The sequence below is a fragment of the Branchiostoma floridae genome, chromosome 18, assembly GCF_000003815.2.
Source record: "Branchiostoma floridae strain S238N-H82 chromosome 18, Bfl_VNyyK, whole genome shotgun sequence".
Taxonomy (NCBI): domain Eukaryota; kingdom Metazoa; phylum Chordata; class Leptocardii; order Amphioxiformes; family Branchiostomatidae; genus Branchiostoma; species Branchiostoma floridae.
This window is the reverse complement of record NC_049996.1, coordinates 1,947,664-1,965,873: the sequence shown is the minus strand read 5'-3', so window position 1 is coordinate 1,965,873 and position 18,210 is coordinate 1,947,664. Positions and strand designations below refer to the sequence as shown.

The 18,210-nt window shown below is 38.3% G+C and overlaps 1 protein-coding gene across 1 annotated transcript in view; it reads left to right on the top strand.

Moving 5' to 3' along the window:
- The first annotated feature begins 2,573 nt into the window (after positions 1-2,573).
- The window catches only part of LOC118405902 (low-density lipoprotein receptor-related protein 1-like), a 128,174-nt gene continuing 112,537 nt past the window's right edge, over positions 2,574-18,210 (top strand). The window contains exon 1 of the mRNA XM_035805731.1: positions 2,574-2,896. Coding sequence (XP_035661624.1) covers positions 2,827-2,896 — 70 coding nt within the window. The 5' untranslated portion in view covers positions 2,574-2,826. The remainder of the gene's footprint in view (positions 2,897-18,210) is intronic.

Here is an 18,210-nt window from a genome sequence, read left to right as displayed (position 1 = left end):
CTCACAGCAAGTTTCTGACACAAATAAATTGACAAAGAGAGAAGGTCGTGACTTATTTTCAACTGCCCTGAAGATGTGCTTTCATGTTGACATGTTCACTTTTGAATGATGTTTTTTGTGAGGAACTCAACGGTTCGTATTTTTGATTGTTGTGCGTTCAATTCATTTGTTCAGACCGTTATAGTGCATATTTGCACATAGCGCAGCAAGTTTTTTTGCTGTTTTTGTAGCATAGTATATTTTTTACAGGGAGGGGTTGCAAGTCCTTCTACTAGTTCTAGTGCACAGGACCCCCATTTTACGTCCCCATCCGTTTACAACCCCAACTGAGATACCGAGCCCAGGATTAGAACCGGGGTTTCCTAATTACCAACAAGTTGGAACTAGGTAAAGCTCTCTATCCAGGCATAAAAGCTCAAATAACCCTGCATAATATACATAGTTTATAACGAGGGTTGAACCGTTGATTGTAACACAAATATCATGTTCCTGATGATCTATTGGCGTTGGCAGTAGCAAGACGTTTTAATCATATGGACATAAATGAATACAGAATAAATCCGTTAAGCTTAGTAATTAGATGATGGATATGCATAATACATTCTGCCCATTTTACTAGTCTCCACCAGACTCCGGCCTGGTTGCGAATAGTAATAGAGGACTTCGGCCAAGTTAATTAGAAATAAAGTCTAGTAGGAGTTAATTGGCCTAGGAGTGTTTGCTGGCCTGGCGGACACTCCTTGGCCAATTAACTTTTACTAGACTTTTATTCCAAACTTGGCCAAAGTCCCCTATCCGGCCAAGCGGGAGTCTGGTAGAGACTACTATTTTACCCGCCAAGTAAGAAAGTCTTGGGGGAAGAGTTTGGTTCATTCTCCCCTTTCTTCATGTCTTATTTAGGACGGAGTCTTATAGCAACTGATGCGTCACCTGTTATACAAGTTATTGTGTTTCACGTGATTGATATATTGCTTGAGGACATTTTCACAAGTGAGACTTGTTACATGATATGTTGATAGGATTATATGGATAACATCCACTGGGAACCCCAAAACTGATGCGAGCATCCATAGAAAAAATAAATTGAAAATAAGTTGCCTTCATTATGAAATATAAGTGGTGAGGAAGGCTGAACAAATGACTATTAAAACACGTGGAATATGCTGATATGAAATTAGATTCAATTTGGCCGATTTCTGTATCTTTGTTTAGTTATGAATTGAAAATGTCACAGCCATATACTAGAAAAGATTACGAACCTACCCCTTACGTCTGCTTAAAGTCCGGGGCAATACATTATTGCACGTACCGGTTGAAGCTAGATTAAAAACAAAAAGTTATCATTTAAGAAAAATGAATAAGGTACGAAAGATATACACAACTTTAACGTTAATAGAAAATTACTTGCCTTTCTCAGAAGTAGAATTTAGGTTAGGTAAATATTTATTCTGTGATTTTATTTGCTACATCAAATTTTATAGCCTTTTCTAGTATCTCCATGCGAACATAAAGGGAATGTCATTTCCTGTTCAAGCATTAGATTAATCTATTGCAAATCCTGGCAACAGTTTGAATTTCTTATTCTGTGTACATTCAAAACAAAGTATATTTAGGGGCGGCCACAAAAATGCCTGACCACTTGCGGTGTCCTGTAGTGAATTGAAACTGATATGTGTGAGGTCCTCTGTTAAGGCCGTAAAAAAGAAATATTGTGTTTCCCGACTTAGTATAGCAAAAACCTGCCCACCATAGCATTTTTATGGGTCGACCGCTGTAAAATTTTTGATGAAAATGGTGTAGAATCATTCTGTTGCAAAAAAAGGTTATGTAAACACACTTACCAAACTCAAGCGCTTGTGCTTGTACAATGCATATCTGTATCGCTTTGATACGATGTTGGAAATACATTGTACCGGTACGTGTCCTTTAATGCATTTTGATTTTAAATTGTTTAACTGTATTTTTTTTATCACTTCACTTGAAATCTTAGCAAAAAAAGATGAGGAAAAATCCCTACCTGCCGACCCAGTTATTTTTCAGGATTTTAATGCGAAACACAACTATAACTTCTTTACGCCTTGCTTAGATTAAAGTGTGCTACGAAAAGTGGTTGCACGGATTATCTTGTTACGAAAGCTTGTCAGTGTGTGTGTGATCGTGTGTGTGTGAGTGGTAGAGAGGTTGCGATATAAACTTGCTTCGTTTGGCAAAACTCTGTTGAATCTGCATAAAATCAGTTGAAAATGAATCTTATGCTATAGCGTAATATTTTACAAAAGTAAAACAATTTTAGAGCATTTTTGTTGGGCGTGGTTGCTTGTATAACGAAGGGCCTCAAAGCAGGTCAGGCGTGCACTTACGCCTTTCCCGCCAAATATTTTATCTCGCACCAGCAACAGAAATGTATGTTGTATGTCTCTTTCCATCATACCTTGCATACATACATTGTATTTTACAATGTCGTGAGCTACAAGTATTTAAGGGTGTGGTCACGATGACATCTTGTCTAACCCACGTGGCAATTTCGCGCCAAGTTTTCACTCTTTGCTACTACGTCACGTCCCTGATCACGTGGCAAAGCTAATTGTCTCAGCAAGAGAAATATTACTCGTAACAGTCTCGGCTCGGACGGGGGACCTTTCCAGCCTCCGGTCTAGCCAATACTTTCCGATATCTGGACTTAAAATCCCGCTGGGGGACTATAGAGGAAGGAATCGAGAGCGTTACAGGAATTTGGGGTTGAGAAGGAAGCTATTGTGAACCGGATATTAGCCGGAGTGGCGAGCGGAGAGTGGTACGGACTGCACCGTACGGACGACACACACGATGCGGGCGCCCCGACTCCTAACCCGGGCTCTCCTTTGCTTCACGGTCATCGCAGCCGTGCACGGTCAAGGTGAGGCATTCTAAACCCTCCCCGTGATGTGTGAGAGAAATCTGAGCTTCTAGGGATCTATAAGAGCGGAGTATTTGCCTTTGTTTTGGTTGGGACGGCATGGCTCGCGCCATGCGCCATTTTGTACATGTATGGTGGAATTCACCACCGCAAGGCACATGACCAAGATATCATTTTTCTTTTGGGCGCCAAATTATCATTTCTAAATCCCTTCTATACCCTTCTATACTTCATTGAGGAAATTTTCTGACAGACTCTGACGTAATGTCTGTAAATATTTCTACAATTGAGGCCGTGGTTAAGTTTGTATCGTCTGCTAGTGTGTGCGAAGCTGTCGTCTGAAAATCTGAGGTAAAAGGGGGTGGGGGGTGAGCTTTTTTGTAAGACCACAAAAATCTACTAAACTTATCGTTAGAATGCCGCGAATAACTCTCAATTAGTAGATACCTAGTAGAAGGAAACGCCTCATGTTTTGGAGAATATTGTCTGCAAGGTTGTATTGAAACGTTAGGATAAAGCTTTTGCTAGTCTAAATTACATTTGATGGAACCCTGACGCCAACTTGGCCCGACTTTTCGTCCCCAAGCAGATTGAATAAATTTGCTTGGATTAGTTCTAAGTCTTCTTGAATTCCGTAAGGATTTAAGCTTTATATGTATGCCACGTAACATGCCTTACCTATTTTGTTGTGCATATAATTTGCTAGTAAACACAGCCCCCCTCCCCATATATGTTTTAGCAAGGGGAGCTGGCATAATTTTTAAAAACATATCATAACATTCTAATCTTGAAGTCAAACACCACTCAAACAAATCCGAATTTTCTCAACCAGAATGTCCGTATTGTATCCTTCAGTCACCCTCTCCATATTTTGATAAATATTTAGATAAGGTGCAGTCTTCAAGTGTCAATATTGCACAACCAAATAAAACAAAAAGATAAGGGATAGAGAAAGTGACCTATGATTAGCACCCCACTCTAGCTGTGTAATCTGAATTATATGCTAATCAGCCCTAATCTTTGTTGTTCTACCTCAAACACCGCAAGCCCTACAGTGGTTATCAGTGCTTATTTTGTTGTGTTTGTGTTTGAGTTAATAGCTAAACCCTGGTGTAGTATTACAAGACACTTCCTGGACTGCTGTTTGACAGGCAAACCTCCTTCATTTGTATTTTGGCTGTAACCTACTAGTTCAAACACCCGCACCTTTGCATCAATCAAACGTCATTATTTCATCCTCGATTCCTCATGATTTTAACCCCCGAATCGTAAAACCTGGTTGTGTAACAGGTTTTTTTTAATCACACAGCACGACTGTTTGGAATATATGGTACTTTTCACCTACAAGTGTTTCACATGCAAACAATTTAGCACAGAGTGGTTTGAATTACTCTGCGCTTGAAGCTAGTTTTAAGTGTCACATTGGAAGTACAGTCTCGTATTAAGGTGCTTGCGTGAATGTAGAAATTGAATGAAACGTTACGCATGTAGTTTTGGATCTGCAATGGCATCCCCTATTCTTTTTGTTTGTAAACATTAGCTGATGGGGTTGTTATCAGCAAATGTAATTGGTTTTTGATGCTTTGGGAATTGGTTGCAAATTTAGCCACAGTGCTTCAGTATGCAATGTTTATATATCTGTTTATTAGGTGTGACACCATTTTAAAGCTGGAACGTCGTACATGTGGTTTTCAGCGTAGTAAAATAAAGTGATTGCCCCGTCTTTTGGCAAGCATCCAAGTCACAAGACATGCGCACCTTTTGGATCAATGTTTCTTTTTATGTCCTATAACCATATCCCTATTACCAGTCACAAGCTTATGTGTAACGTGAGATAGAACCATGTGACTTACACACTGCTTGCTCAGTCCAAAAGGACGAACAGGACAAAATATAACTTTTAGTACAACAATTTGTAGCTATACTTGTACAGGTTTATTGCATGCTACGCAGCTATGTCCACTGTAATAAAAGACTGTTGTTTTTGTATCCGTGCCAAGAAAAACTGGAAGACCTTATGACCAAGTATAAAAAGAAAGTCTTTGTTGAAAGAAAGAATTAAGCAGGAGGGTGAGTTAGATAATACTGATGGATCATCTTAGGACTTATCAAGACCAATTATCATCAAAAGTTCTGTCCCCAGAGGGATATGATTAATTGTTCGGCTACTTTTGAAGTAGGAAGTACTGAAAATAGGTCATCTGATTGGCTTGTGTAAGGCTAACTGGGGGTAATGTTACCTAATGGTTTTGGGAATGTTTTGAAATTGAACCACAAACAAACAAATGTTACACAAGTACTGACTTTCTGTAATACAAAAAGATAGAGAAATGCTCAACAATCTAAGGAAAATTTTACTATATTTTTATATAGTTATTTTACCAGGCTTTACAATTCGCCTACTGTTTTTTTTTCACGATTCTTTTGGGGGAGGGGGGCACACACTAGGATAGAATACAATAAGTGATTGTAGTCAAAACAAAGCCTCAAGGTTGGGAAAGCCTAATAAAACATTCATAATTAAGTAGAAATCTTAAATAACTAATAATAGAAGTAGATTGAGATTATATAGCATAAAACTAATCAAGAGTAATGAATTTTGTGCAGACATTAAATCATAATAGTAATACTGTAACAGAAAGTCAAAAAGTTTAAAATAGACATGTGATCTGTGATATGTACACTTTCTCTAGGTCCAACCAGTAAAATATTACTTCAATGGTGTAAATTGAGAACATACTGTATCTCTCTATCAAACTGATCATGATGAATGGTGTTATAATTAACTATCTTTTAATATGGTGTGACCGTGTCTTTTGTTATTGTTTCCAGGTGTTAATTTTACGTTCTTAGCAGGTCATTGTTATATGTTTATGATGTGATAAATTGACTATATAGAAGAAAAGGAAGTCAATCATAAAAGGTAGGCGTACTTGGTAACTTTGATTATTCCTTGTGGAAGCTACATTGCAGCAGTGTACTACTAGTATGTATGTTAGGTTTTACTTTTAGTGTTTCTTGTGAGACAATGAATTCAGTGTCTTCAAGGCATCTGGTTTTCAAGGCCAAAACACTCCCATCATTATGTAACAACCACATGCTTACATCACAAAGTAAATATTGGGTGACAAATAACTACTAGTACTTGTATTGAGAACAAAAAGTCTTTCAGTTGTGCCTTTGGCATTCATACTAGTAGGTGGTTGATTTCCATATGTTAGGGTTTTGGTCATTGTGAATTGGCCAAATTATGTCTGTTTTTGATTCAATACACACTCAATTTATAACACGTATGTGCGAAGGGTAGACTGCGTGTATGTCAAAATCTTTCTACTGAAACATCAAGGATAAATTTGTATCTGTATCTGTATAGCCGGTATAACAGCCTTTCGGCACAACACAGAAGTTTCACAGGCATACGCATTGTGGCAGCTGGTTATGTTACATTGAACGACCTGTCACACCTAACCTTTGCACATGTAGCCGTATTAAAGCGTTGTTTAAAGCTATCTGGTGAGGATGCCTCCTACTGTACTTGGTTACAACGAAGTTCTACTCTACAATAGTTCTAGGGAAAATCAAATTTCTGAACACATAAATCATTGGTTGCAAACGGGAAGTTGAATGCATGACAATCTCTGTTTTTAGCTGGTATTAGGTACTTAGTAGTTTATACATCTACCAGTTTGTCATTTTGTACATCATGCAATGTCTGGACATTTTCTTTCTATCTTCAGCTGCCTATTCGTACTGCTAGGCACGAAAGGGACCAAACGAACGAGCAACAAGCATTGTGTGCACACACAAATTACATGATGCAATCTTCATTAGCAAACCAAGCCTTTGTTAACCTTACCTAACACTCATTGCATGCTTATAGACAGAGTTTGAATGCTGATGCAATCTTTTCCAGAGGGGTTCTACCTGAGTGCAGTGACCTGAAAGTATTGATGTGAAAGAGGTCACGAGTGCTAACTTTGTGGGGAGGGGGGTGATAATCAGATTAGGATATTTTGACGAGTTGTATAAATGAGCCGCTTCTATTTTGTGTATAATTGATCATGATATGATGTGTGAAAAAATTGTAGGTACTGCATTTTAGGACAATACACGGTCACAATATGGGCATAGAAATGTTGGTATGAAATATTGATTGTAAATTGTAGAAATTTTTTCGCATGTCTATTCGTCAATACAGATCAATATTTCCATGTGAATTTGAACGTCTACTTTTTGTAACAGATTGTAACAGCTTTTCTATACTCGAGTCACAAAGTTAATGGCCATTCAGTAAAACACAAGGACTGGCAAAACAATAGCTTTGTTTTGTTTGAAATGTCAATGACCCAACACTAAACAAAAGAATTCTTACTGAGTCAGAATTTTCTGTTTCTTTAAGAATAGAAGCCTCCCAAGTTGTCTTGTAGTAGTAAGTTGTACTATGTTTTTTTCTTTCCCTTTTTTCCTCTGGTTTTTGCTCTTGCAATTCTTGTAACAGGAATTCTATGTACCAGTCAATCACTTGTGTTATTGATGTAGATTGTGCCTTACCATGTTGTAACGACAATAATGAAACAGTTGTGTCTTCTGTGCCCTATCATTTCTAAACAAATGGAAATTACGATCATTCATAGGGGGGATTCACAGTGCCTGAATGACTGTCTCAAAGGAGCCATTGTGTAGCATTGTAATTGGTATGACAGGCACAAATAAATTGTCCATGAGTCCTTGGGTGGTGACAACATAATAAAAGATAAGATACTAATGAATATGTATTGTTGTTAGTGTTGTTGTTAGTGATAGCTTCTCCTCCCTTCTTCACCCTTTCTCTTCTTTCTTCTCTTAATGTCCTTGTCTATCTAAGTTTTTCAAGGTTTTTACCAATATTTTCCATGCTTAGAATTATACGAACCACGATGAAAACGGTAAAATTGACCATTGGATGTGAAAGACAATTCAGTCTCTATAAGAGATGCTAGTGACACTGAAGAAGAGATGGATGTCACTCGAAGTGTCGAAACTTTATCTCTGTGTATCTTATCCAATTTAGGAGAATGATCTGGGTACCACAGGGTCCTAATACGCGACTCCATGCTGTCTTATGCATATTACAGTTTGTCGTTGTTTTGAATCTCTCTATAATGAGCATATCTAAAACATAATCCACTACCCCTATGAGGTCAGTGTTATGGGAGGTACTCAGGTAGCAGTTAGGCATCCTTTGAATGTACCAAGTGTAAACACTGTTAAAGTCTGCTGGGGTATCCCTACATATACAAACAGCAAATTAGCTTGTCTCTGTGTGTGTACGGTAGTAGAGTAGCAGATAAAGACATAAACAGCCACTGTTTTTGTTACATTAGGAAAGGTTTGTCTGAGTACAACAAAACTTGGGATGTCCCTGTAGCTCAACTGGTAGCAGCCTCACAGTTAAGCTCCTGGTTGCAATTAGTTGGTGACCCTGGTTCAATCCTGGGTAGGGCATCTTGGTTGGGGCTGCACCCATCTTTCATAAGGGATGTAAATAGGGGTTCTGTGTTTGGGGAGGTGACTCGAGCATGTTAAAGGGAAAGGCAAGCAACCCTTCCCTGTACAAATATACCCTTCTACTGAAACAGCAAGGAAACTTGCTGCAAGTAGGCATTACAAGAGTCTGAACGAACAACAAAATATGCAAGATGGATGTATAGGTGGTATCTCACTGCACTTGGGGCACCGGTGCGGCACTTCAGGGTTCAAAAGATTACTCAATGAATTTAAGAGATAAAGAATGAATTATGTAATGTGTATTTTGTTCTCTTTTAAATCATACTTTAATGTACTTCGCAACATCTTTATTATCATTATGATATAAAAAGCAACGAAAATATCATAACAGTGCCGCAGTGAGCGAACCCAAGTGCCACACTGGTGCCCCAAGTGCAGTGAGATACCACCTAAAGTCTTTTGTTTTTATTTAGGCCCATTCCTATATTCCCATCTATATTCCTATATTATAATTCCAGTGCACATGCACATACATACTGCATATTATTCATATGCAATATGCATATCTATGGACCAGAAATGACTACCATATGGTACAGCACCTTAATATCCCATTTTACAGCCTGTCACGTATGTTTACAGAGGTTTTAAATCAGATTTGCAACATACTCGTTATTTTTACAGACCACAGCAGATAACCATATATCACATAATCCCTGTAATTACTTGAGCAGGGATTTACAGTCACCATGGTAACAGATCATACCAAGCTGTCACGGTTGCCATAGAGACAGATCTCTTCCTTCTGTTGGAATTTACCAGGGAAGATCACCTTATTTGGATGTGTGAGTCAAAATTGATAGGAAAGCTGGGTTGGCATGGTTGGCATATGGTGTATATCGGGACAGTCTGTTGGCGTATTTATTTTTGTTACAGCCAAATCGTTTCGTTATGAATATTGCTGCGTAATGCTTTACCTTTATTGCACATTGGCTGGGCTTGAAATATTGGATGCGTATGCACTTTTCTCACATACAAATTTCTCCCAATTCTTACCCTTATACTATATAGTGAATTTGTGCATTGCTTACATGTAAATATCAATTTGATAGCAATGAAGAAAAGAAGCTCAGAGCTCTGAAGAAAAGCATGGAACTGTTAATCTCTTGTGTAAAGTTCGAGTAGTGTAAAGTCAATAGAGAGCATCCCTAACCAGTTTCTTGGAGATGAAGGCCTACATCTGCTGTATGTTACATCACTCTGTAATAAAACGTGTTAAGACCATGTTTAAAAGTTCTTTTATTGCAACAAGGGCTGTCTTAAAGTTTAATCACTCTGTCCTGGGATTGAAATTTCAACCCATTTCAACCCATTTCTTTCTCTTGAAAATACATATGCTCTAGCTCTAGGCATTCTTACAGTATATTCTTGCCATCTATTAAAAGAAGCAATATAGAAAAACTATGTGTCACCTTCTATCCCAATCTTGTTTAAGGCTTTGGCACAGGTTTGTATGTCATTGAGCAGGTTATATTACTTGGCGGAGAACCATGTCTGGGTATCTGGGACATACTGGAATATGTGACTCAGTTGAGAAATGATCGTTGCCAACTGTAGGTGATTACTATAACGTACAAGTCTCAACTGATACCTACTTAGAGTATTAGACATAGCAAAGGCATGAGGAATAGAAAGGTCATGTTTCCTGTGTATGGCAGTCTGATAATAGAGGAAAAACATGTTTTAGCTTAAAGGTAGTGTTGACAGCTAGCTGCCCCCCTCCCACTCAAATAATGAGTCATTACCTTTGCCAAGAAGGTTATGTTTTGGGTAGCATTTGTATGTGTGTGTGTATGTGACAGTGTATTTATGTGTTTAGATAAAAAACATAATTCGAGAAGTATTGATATGTGGGTAGGCCTTGAAATGATTAAATTTTGGGCCACCTAGCGCCTTGTTACTGAACTGCAGCATGACTTCTGGTTTCATTATCTCGTTGTAAACATAGGATCATATTATTAATAGTTAGTAAAGGTATAGATTATCTGACCGTTATCTTTAACTGATACCAAGAATAGTGGTGCAATATTGCCAATTGCAATGGCTTGTTGATAGTCAAGAGCTATGACCAAGTATACTTTCAATTCTACAGGCCCCTCCAGTCTTTGTATCTTTAACCTTCTCCCTAGCTCAATCCCACAACCAATACAAATTTGGAGACAAAGAGCTACCGTAGCTAGCTAAGGGTTAAGATGATTCAAGGTAAATTAAATAGAACATCTTCTTTTCATCTGTCACCAGGACATCTGTATTCTCTCAGTATACTCTTACACAAAGAAGCCTGAAGTGACGACCTACGTAGGTCAAACGTGGGGTGTCAGTGGTGGGTGTCCATCAGTCTCAAACTTAGTCAAAGGCAACAACTCAACAATTCTCAGTTTCTTAGCATGATTGATTATCTATGAAATAGCTAAACTTTGCGTGACAAACACTACAGAAAGTTGTGGCTTTCCAAAATTTTTGTTCACGGACTGGACCCATCTACTACAGCTCCCGGAATGTGACGTCGGAAATGCGTGACCATAGCAGTGGGTTGTATGTACCAGATAACCTGTGTCGCCCCCCGTCACCACTAGCAAAGATTCAGGAAAATGTATGGAAGTTTTACAACATAACCAAGACATCAGGGAAGTGTTGGCTGCATTGCTAATTAGCCAATAGGTCATTGAAATAAAAGATTGCCCAAAACTCTTTATATCTTTGACCTGAAAATCTACTGTATTATATTGGATGGGCTAGGGTACCTCGGCCAATCTCAAAAATCATATTAAGAGAATATCTGTCGAGTATTGCTGTCGAAAGTCTAATTTGGAGCTTGGAGATTGTCTGTAGATTGCTTTTGTGCTGTGTGACATGCATAATAGTAGTATCCTCTCCCTATCTCGGTGTCAGATTTGTATTGTGAACAGCATATACTAGCAGGGAAATGGTCTTTCCAAAGCCACATTGTCATTCCATGTATAACCTGTATAGCATGTACAGACTGACAAATTGCGCATAAGTCTACATCATGATTCAATACACAGATTTAAGGTGCAAACATATGTCCGAAGTCACAGACTTTTCTTGTTAAAACTTCAGGGATTTATTGAAGTTACTTGACAGCTGGGTATGTGTTCTATTGTACAAGGGTGGGTGGATGTTGGTGTACATAACCTACGGTAGACGTTTACACGGGCACAGTGCAAGCTGGCTTCTTTATTTTGGCTGCCACCTTTGTGCCTGGCTGTGTTTGATACAAAAACTGAGCAACAGCTGCCCCCTCTTTGCTGTATCCAGCGAAGAACAAAGATGCTGTCTTTTTGCCTACCAGTGACTCTCTGCATGCAATGAAACTATGTTTTCCATGTATTATTGTATATCACGACTATGAAAGACACAAACATAGGTTTGCACATCTTAATATCTTCTAATTGTCTGCAGTTATTAGGAAATTATAATTTTTCTATTAGACAAAAACTACTACAGAGAGCTGGTACATATCAAGATGTACGAATGTACGTTTGTAGCTTTCATCATTATGTACATGTACCAAAGTGCTGTATTTGCTCTTAGAAAAAATAATATAAGGGACAATAAAACTTTATGACATTATCCATATGGTAAAAGAAATTTTAAGAATTGTTTCTTGCACAGCTATCGTTATTCGTTATAACTCCATTCTTTCTAAATTCGTTAATGAGAAAACAATGGAAGATCAAAATACCAATTAAGCTAGCGAGGAAACTTTTAGTTTCAGAAAACTCAAACATAGTATTGATACTGAGAATAGCACAGAGAAGTTTGAAATTATGTATGGGTGACTGGCAACAGCCAAAATCTTTTTGTACCACAGACAGGTGTTTCGAATGTTCAGCTAATTTGAAGTGTGTCATCACTTAGTCATGGTTGTCTATATGCATACTGCACAGCTCAAAGGGTATAAATAATGACTAGGCATCATCAATTTATTTCCTTGTTTTGTATGTCACTGTTTCCTAGGCATTATGAAGTAAAGATTAAGAGAGCAAAAAGAAAGTGAGCTAGAAACTAAACTTTTGTTTATTCATTGAAGCTGTGACCAAAAGTACATATTACATTTAGCAGTTCAATTGCAATTTTACTATGATTTTTATTAAGAATGTTAAGCTATAGAACTGTAGTTATGTAGATGCCATACTTTAGAGTTCTATGTTTTCTGCTCTGTTTTAATGTAGATAGCATAACTCAAAAAGTTGGAGATGGATCCTTATGATATTTGATAATAGGTGGATAGAAAAACTTGCTGAATGAAGGCATGGTGATTTTTTTTCAGTTTCGGAAAAAAATAGGAGTATGCAATTCCAAGAACCAATTAATAGAATTGGTGTGGCCTGGTAGTGTAAGCCAGTTTTCTAGAGAAACCAGTTTCCTAAAACGTGGATCTAACAATCGTATTCAGTCCCTACCGAGATAAGGTGTGGCCCATTGTTATAAGATTATAGTGATTTTCTACATTCCTGTAATCATGCAGTGTTGAACAGTGCATCTTAGCTGGAGAGCCACATATTAAGATTGATGAAACTTCAAGAAAACCCATTATTAGTATTACGTGATAGTCAATAATTGTTATCCATGGTTTCAGAACAAATGATTTTGAGAATTCAGTTGACATGCTTGTAAGAAATTATGCTCTCAATAGCAATCTCATATTCGATATTTTTAATTGATGTCTAGTTTAATGCGCTGAAATAGTGATTTATGTAAATACATGGTTTGCATTAGTCAACCAGAATTTTATGTTCAAGTTTGACTATATTTTACTTTAGTACATATTACATACAGTTTTGTAACCTTTCTGTATTAGAAGAAATTATGTTCCCTTTGGCAATTTCTGCTTCATATTGTGCCATTATCAATGTTAGATAGAAGGGTGTTACAGCAAACTGTATTTCACTGCAGTGCATTTGTAACCTTGCCATAATTCATAGATGCAAGACAAATTGTATTAATGATTTGTATGAGATAATAAGAGTGTTATTTTTTGTAACATTGCTGAAATTTGTCAACGTAGATGGAACAAGTTGATAATTCTTGCAATGTAGAATGGTAGATACTCTATATGTAGCCTGCCTTGCTGATAAGACTAGGTTGTTACATATCTATCACCAAAGGTGCTTTCAGGTATATAAGGTTGCCTTGAGAGGCCTGATATAATTCCAATGGTACGACCTGAGTTATCGTACAGCTCTGGAATTATTCAGCTGGGAAAGCTTGGGTAAATGAAGGCACAGATTCCAATATTGCCTGTAGACTTGGTAAATGTGACCGGAATACCAATAAGGGAACTCCTGTTGTTTGGGTCACAGGATGGTAAAATGCCTGGAGATGCCAGCCAGAAAATTTAATCAGGATATCTTCTGATGCAGCAAGGTCTTTGATACGGTGGTTGGTTTGACTTTTTAATGGATGCCCTCTTTCGTGTGGTAGAATTGCTCTCATACCAACAGGGTATGTGCTGTAAACCTGGTATTAAGCGTGTATTATTTTGCAAATACAAGCCCAAAGGCTAATTGCAAGTACATGTAGCATGGATTAATGATGATAAGCACAGATAAAACAAGAGTTCGTAGACCTCAGGCCTGCATGAAATGTATTGGGTTTCTGTAGACCTATTGTGTATTTTTGCCTTTTTGTCTGTGGTACGTGGTTGGAAAAATGAGCTTTTCACCGTGTTGGTTGTGCACCATGCAAAAGTCTGACTCTGAAATTCCATTTTCTGAATTTGTAAGTTTGGACATGGATGAACATTACTTATTTTGGATTTCTTAAGTATGTAACCAACCACAGTACTTTGAAGTTGTTGAGACGCTACCTTTTTTTGTCTCAGATGGCCCATGCACATGTAGTTACTCTGTCACATGATATACTAATATCTTCCTATTTCAATGTACTGACCTAATGCAGCTGCTAAGTCTCCTTGGTTTGTGTTCTTCCAATGATATTCATTAAAGATTTATTTCTGGGGTGTTATTCACTTGACATCGGAATGTTACTTGCATAATTTGACCAATGATACTTTTATCTGTAGTTCCATAGACATTAGACAATATGAATAGTGGTAGCCCCCATGCAGCAGCAACAGTTAGTCCCCAGGGTGGTATGATATTTTCATTCAATCCATCCAACCCAAACCTAAATCTCCTGTAGTATCTAAGCCAAATTTAACAGCATAATTTACTATGAAAAATGTCCTTGTCAATCCCATTTATAGATGGCAAGCTGCTGGCAATGGAAGCTTTGAAAAGTTCAGAAGCTGTTGTAGTCAGAGCAAACACCCAGCAAACATCCCCGCAAACCAATGAGCAGTTGCTTAGAAGGGGAATTTCATCATATATTTGCCGCGACAAAATGCAACAAACGATACTGAATTTAAAACAGAACAAAGCTAAGCCTCCACCACTTAACCCTGCCTGTACCATAGATTAAGCAGGCCCAAAAACCAAGCGAATATGACTAGCCCCAAACAACAAATTACCTGTATACAGTATGGAAATGGCATTACCAAAGAAACAAAAAGAAACACAGGACAAATCATACACATACCTTTCTCTTATGCCCACACTCTATACAGTTCTCCTCCACATTAGAAAATTGCATCTTCTTCTGTTTAAGTTCAAGTTCAACCATGATTGCCAACAGGGTAAAGGAACTTGTACCGGAACTTAAAACTCAGTACTATACAGCTCTAGAAACACCACAAAGAGTAATAAGCAAACTCCAATTATACCTGACCAACAGATATATAATCTGGCACACTCCCGTCATCTGGCAAACTGTCAGTGCCACTAAGTAACCTGATACATTGAAGGTGGCCCAGGCCAGATGATGGTTCTACACCCAACCATAATCTGTTTTTAAAACCAAGCAGATATTGGGAGGATGCCCCAACCACACTAAAACAGGGTCAACCTATACAGTATCAAGTTCAAGCACTAGGAGGCCCAAAATCAAACCTGACCACCAGGACACCACAAACAACTCACGTACCAAATGGCAACACAATGGCACCTTGCGTTCCGGAGATACAGCGCACGCCCCGTGCCCGCACAAAAGGTAACCTAAAATGTCAAGTTCAAGCACTTAGGGCGCCAAAATCAAAATTGAGCATTATTCAGCCACCGCCGACACATGTGCCAAATATCATTGCGCCAGCACCAGCCGTTCAGAAGATATAACTCCGGAAACACCCCTCCCGGACACAAAATTCGACCTGCCGGGTCAAGTTCAAACGCGACAAGGCCCAAAGTCAATCCTAGGCAACAGGCAACAACCCCCCACCCATGCACCAAAATCGTCGCAATCGCGCGTATCGTTCCGGACACACAGCACCAAAAGTGCCCAAAAAACACCAAAAATGCCACCTTCAATGTCAAGGTCAAGCGCCAGGAGGCCCAAAATCACACCTGAGTGTCAGGCTACCACCCCCAACCCACGTACCAAAAATCGTCGTGCTCGCACCATCCGTTCACGAGATACAGCGCCCTACATCCCCGGCTACCGAAAAGTTTCCACCAGCATCAAAACCATACCTGCATACATGCAGGTAATTAATAGATGGTGCCTATATTGTTCTTGTTCTTGTTCTACTTTTAATATTAGAATTGTTCTCACTTTGTTTGTATTGTTGGGGAAGCAAAAATATACCTCAGAGACTTCTATAAACATTGTATTCTTTTATCATGAGCAACTAGAGATGAGCGACTTTCGTATTCCACTGCGTTTTGAGGAGCAATATTGTAAATGACATGTTTACGTACATTGTAGAAGGAGATCATTACAATTTATATGCACATATTTCTCATGCTCTGATAGTTTCAACAATTTTGATATTGAAAGTGATTTATGTAAACTGATTCCGACCATCTTATTGCATTGGAGGCACAATAAATTTCATTATGGATAACAGCAGCAAAGCACATCAACGATTTTACCCACTAATTGGAATTTATTGGCAAGTTTTACCTTGTGAAGAATGTTTATGGATAGAACCTTATTGCTTTCATGTTCTGTATTGTTAAGCTTTCAGTGAATGAAACAGTGGGATTTGTTGACTATCTGAGTGTTACATTGTAGATTGTAAAAATTTTTATCATATATCATAATTTACTAAACTGAAATTGGGTCAGAAAATTGTCACAGTGTGATGTCGAAAAGTCTGTAACTTTAAAAAGAAATGCTACATGTGATTATCAGGTTTAGCTACTGATAGGTTCGATCTGGTAACCGGAAACACAATTTTTTTCCCTTTGCCCAAGTATGTGTCCCCTGAATAGCATGGAGTCTCATCCTGACATGACTTTATCTTGTCTTCTACTACGTGAGGAGCATGTGTTCATCAACCCATGTGACATTGACTTACCCAGTGATTTCAACAGAATCAGGGCTCAAAATTCAGTTTTTATCTCTTGTAGGTACACCCAGTCAAAAATCAGGTGCACAGATCCAATTTGGGTGCACGAAAGTTCATTCGCACCCATTACTGTAAATGCAGAAACTTTTGCAGTGGTGTAAAAGGTTTTCACGGTGGCCGCTTCACCGCGAATCTAAAACCAACGCAAACATTTTTCCATAGCGGTAAGAGACTACAGTGCATGTTGCTACCGCGAAACTAATACCATTGCGAAAAGTCCCTTTTCCCGCTACTGCGAAATTAAGTCACCGCAAACTTAAATGCATTTACAGTAAGTATTTGGAGCCCAAGACTTACCCAATGATTTCAACAGAGTTGAACCATGACCTTCCGATCCTATTCCGGTCTTGTCTGGCTTCCAACGTACACAGAATTACAACTTTGATGCTTCCTTATTAGCCCTATCCTATTGCCCCTGGATGTAATTACATATTCTTCAAGTCTTTATTGAAACAATGTCAAAGGTGGAATGCATTTTGGTTACAGCTTAATATAATAATTGAAAGGCTCTAGAAATCCTGCTCATAGAATTGAATTATTTAAGAGTTTCTTGTATTAGATATGCCTTGAAGATTAGAATTAAGGTTGGGACTTGGTTGAGAAGTTGTCAGAGGTGGAAGGAAATTCTATTTGATTGCAACTAAAGTGATAGTAGACTTTTAAATGGCTTTGGAAATTCTTGGTCAAAGAATTAGATTATGTAGGGGTTTCTGATTTTAGATATGCTTTATACTTTAGGTTAGGGTAAAGGCTGGGATTTGAACCCATAACCTTTTAGTTCAGAGGGTGTATTGCATACTCACTAGACCAAGGCACCCAACAACCATCACCTTGTCACTTTAAACTTGCTTTTAACATGCATTGAAAAGCTTTTTGGAAATTCTGGGTCAAAGAGTTACTTTATTTTGGGGTTTTTAATTTTGGATCTACTTTCTACTTTAGGTAGGGTAAGGTCTGGGATGTGAACCCATAACCTTTTGGTCCAGAAGGGGTAGAGCTCACACCCATATGCAGTTGAGTCTTTGCTTCCAACTGCCTTACAAGGTACAAGACATAATACAAGCTTACTGGGTCACCTCGTCTGACCTCTGTCAGCTCAACTCTGTCCCAAGGACTCTTAATCTGATGCAGACATATCTAAAGGGACAAACCATTGTGTTTTCAGGTGAAGGTAAACTTTAACAATAGCAGCTTCTCAATGTTCATACCATATGGTTTAAGGCCATGTTGATTTGATTATATGGATGACATTCTATCGGAACACCAAAACTGATGTGAGCGCACAAATAAAAGTAGAGCTTGGCCAAAAAAAGGGTCCTTTACTATGAAATCCAGG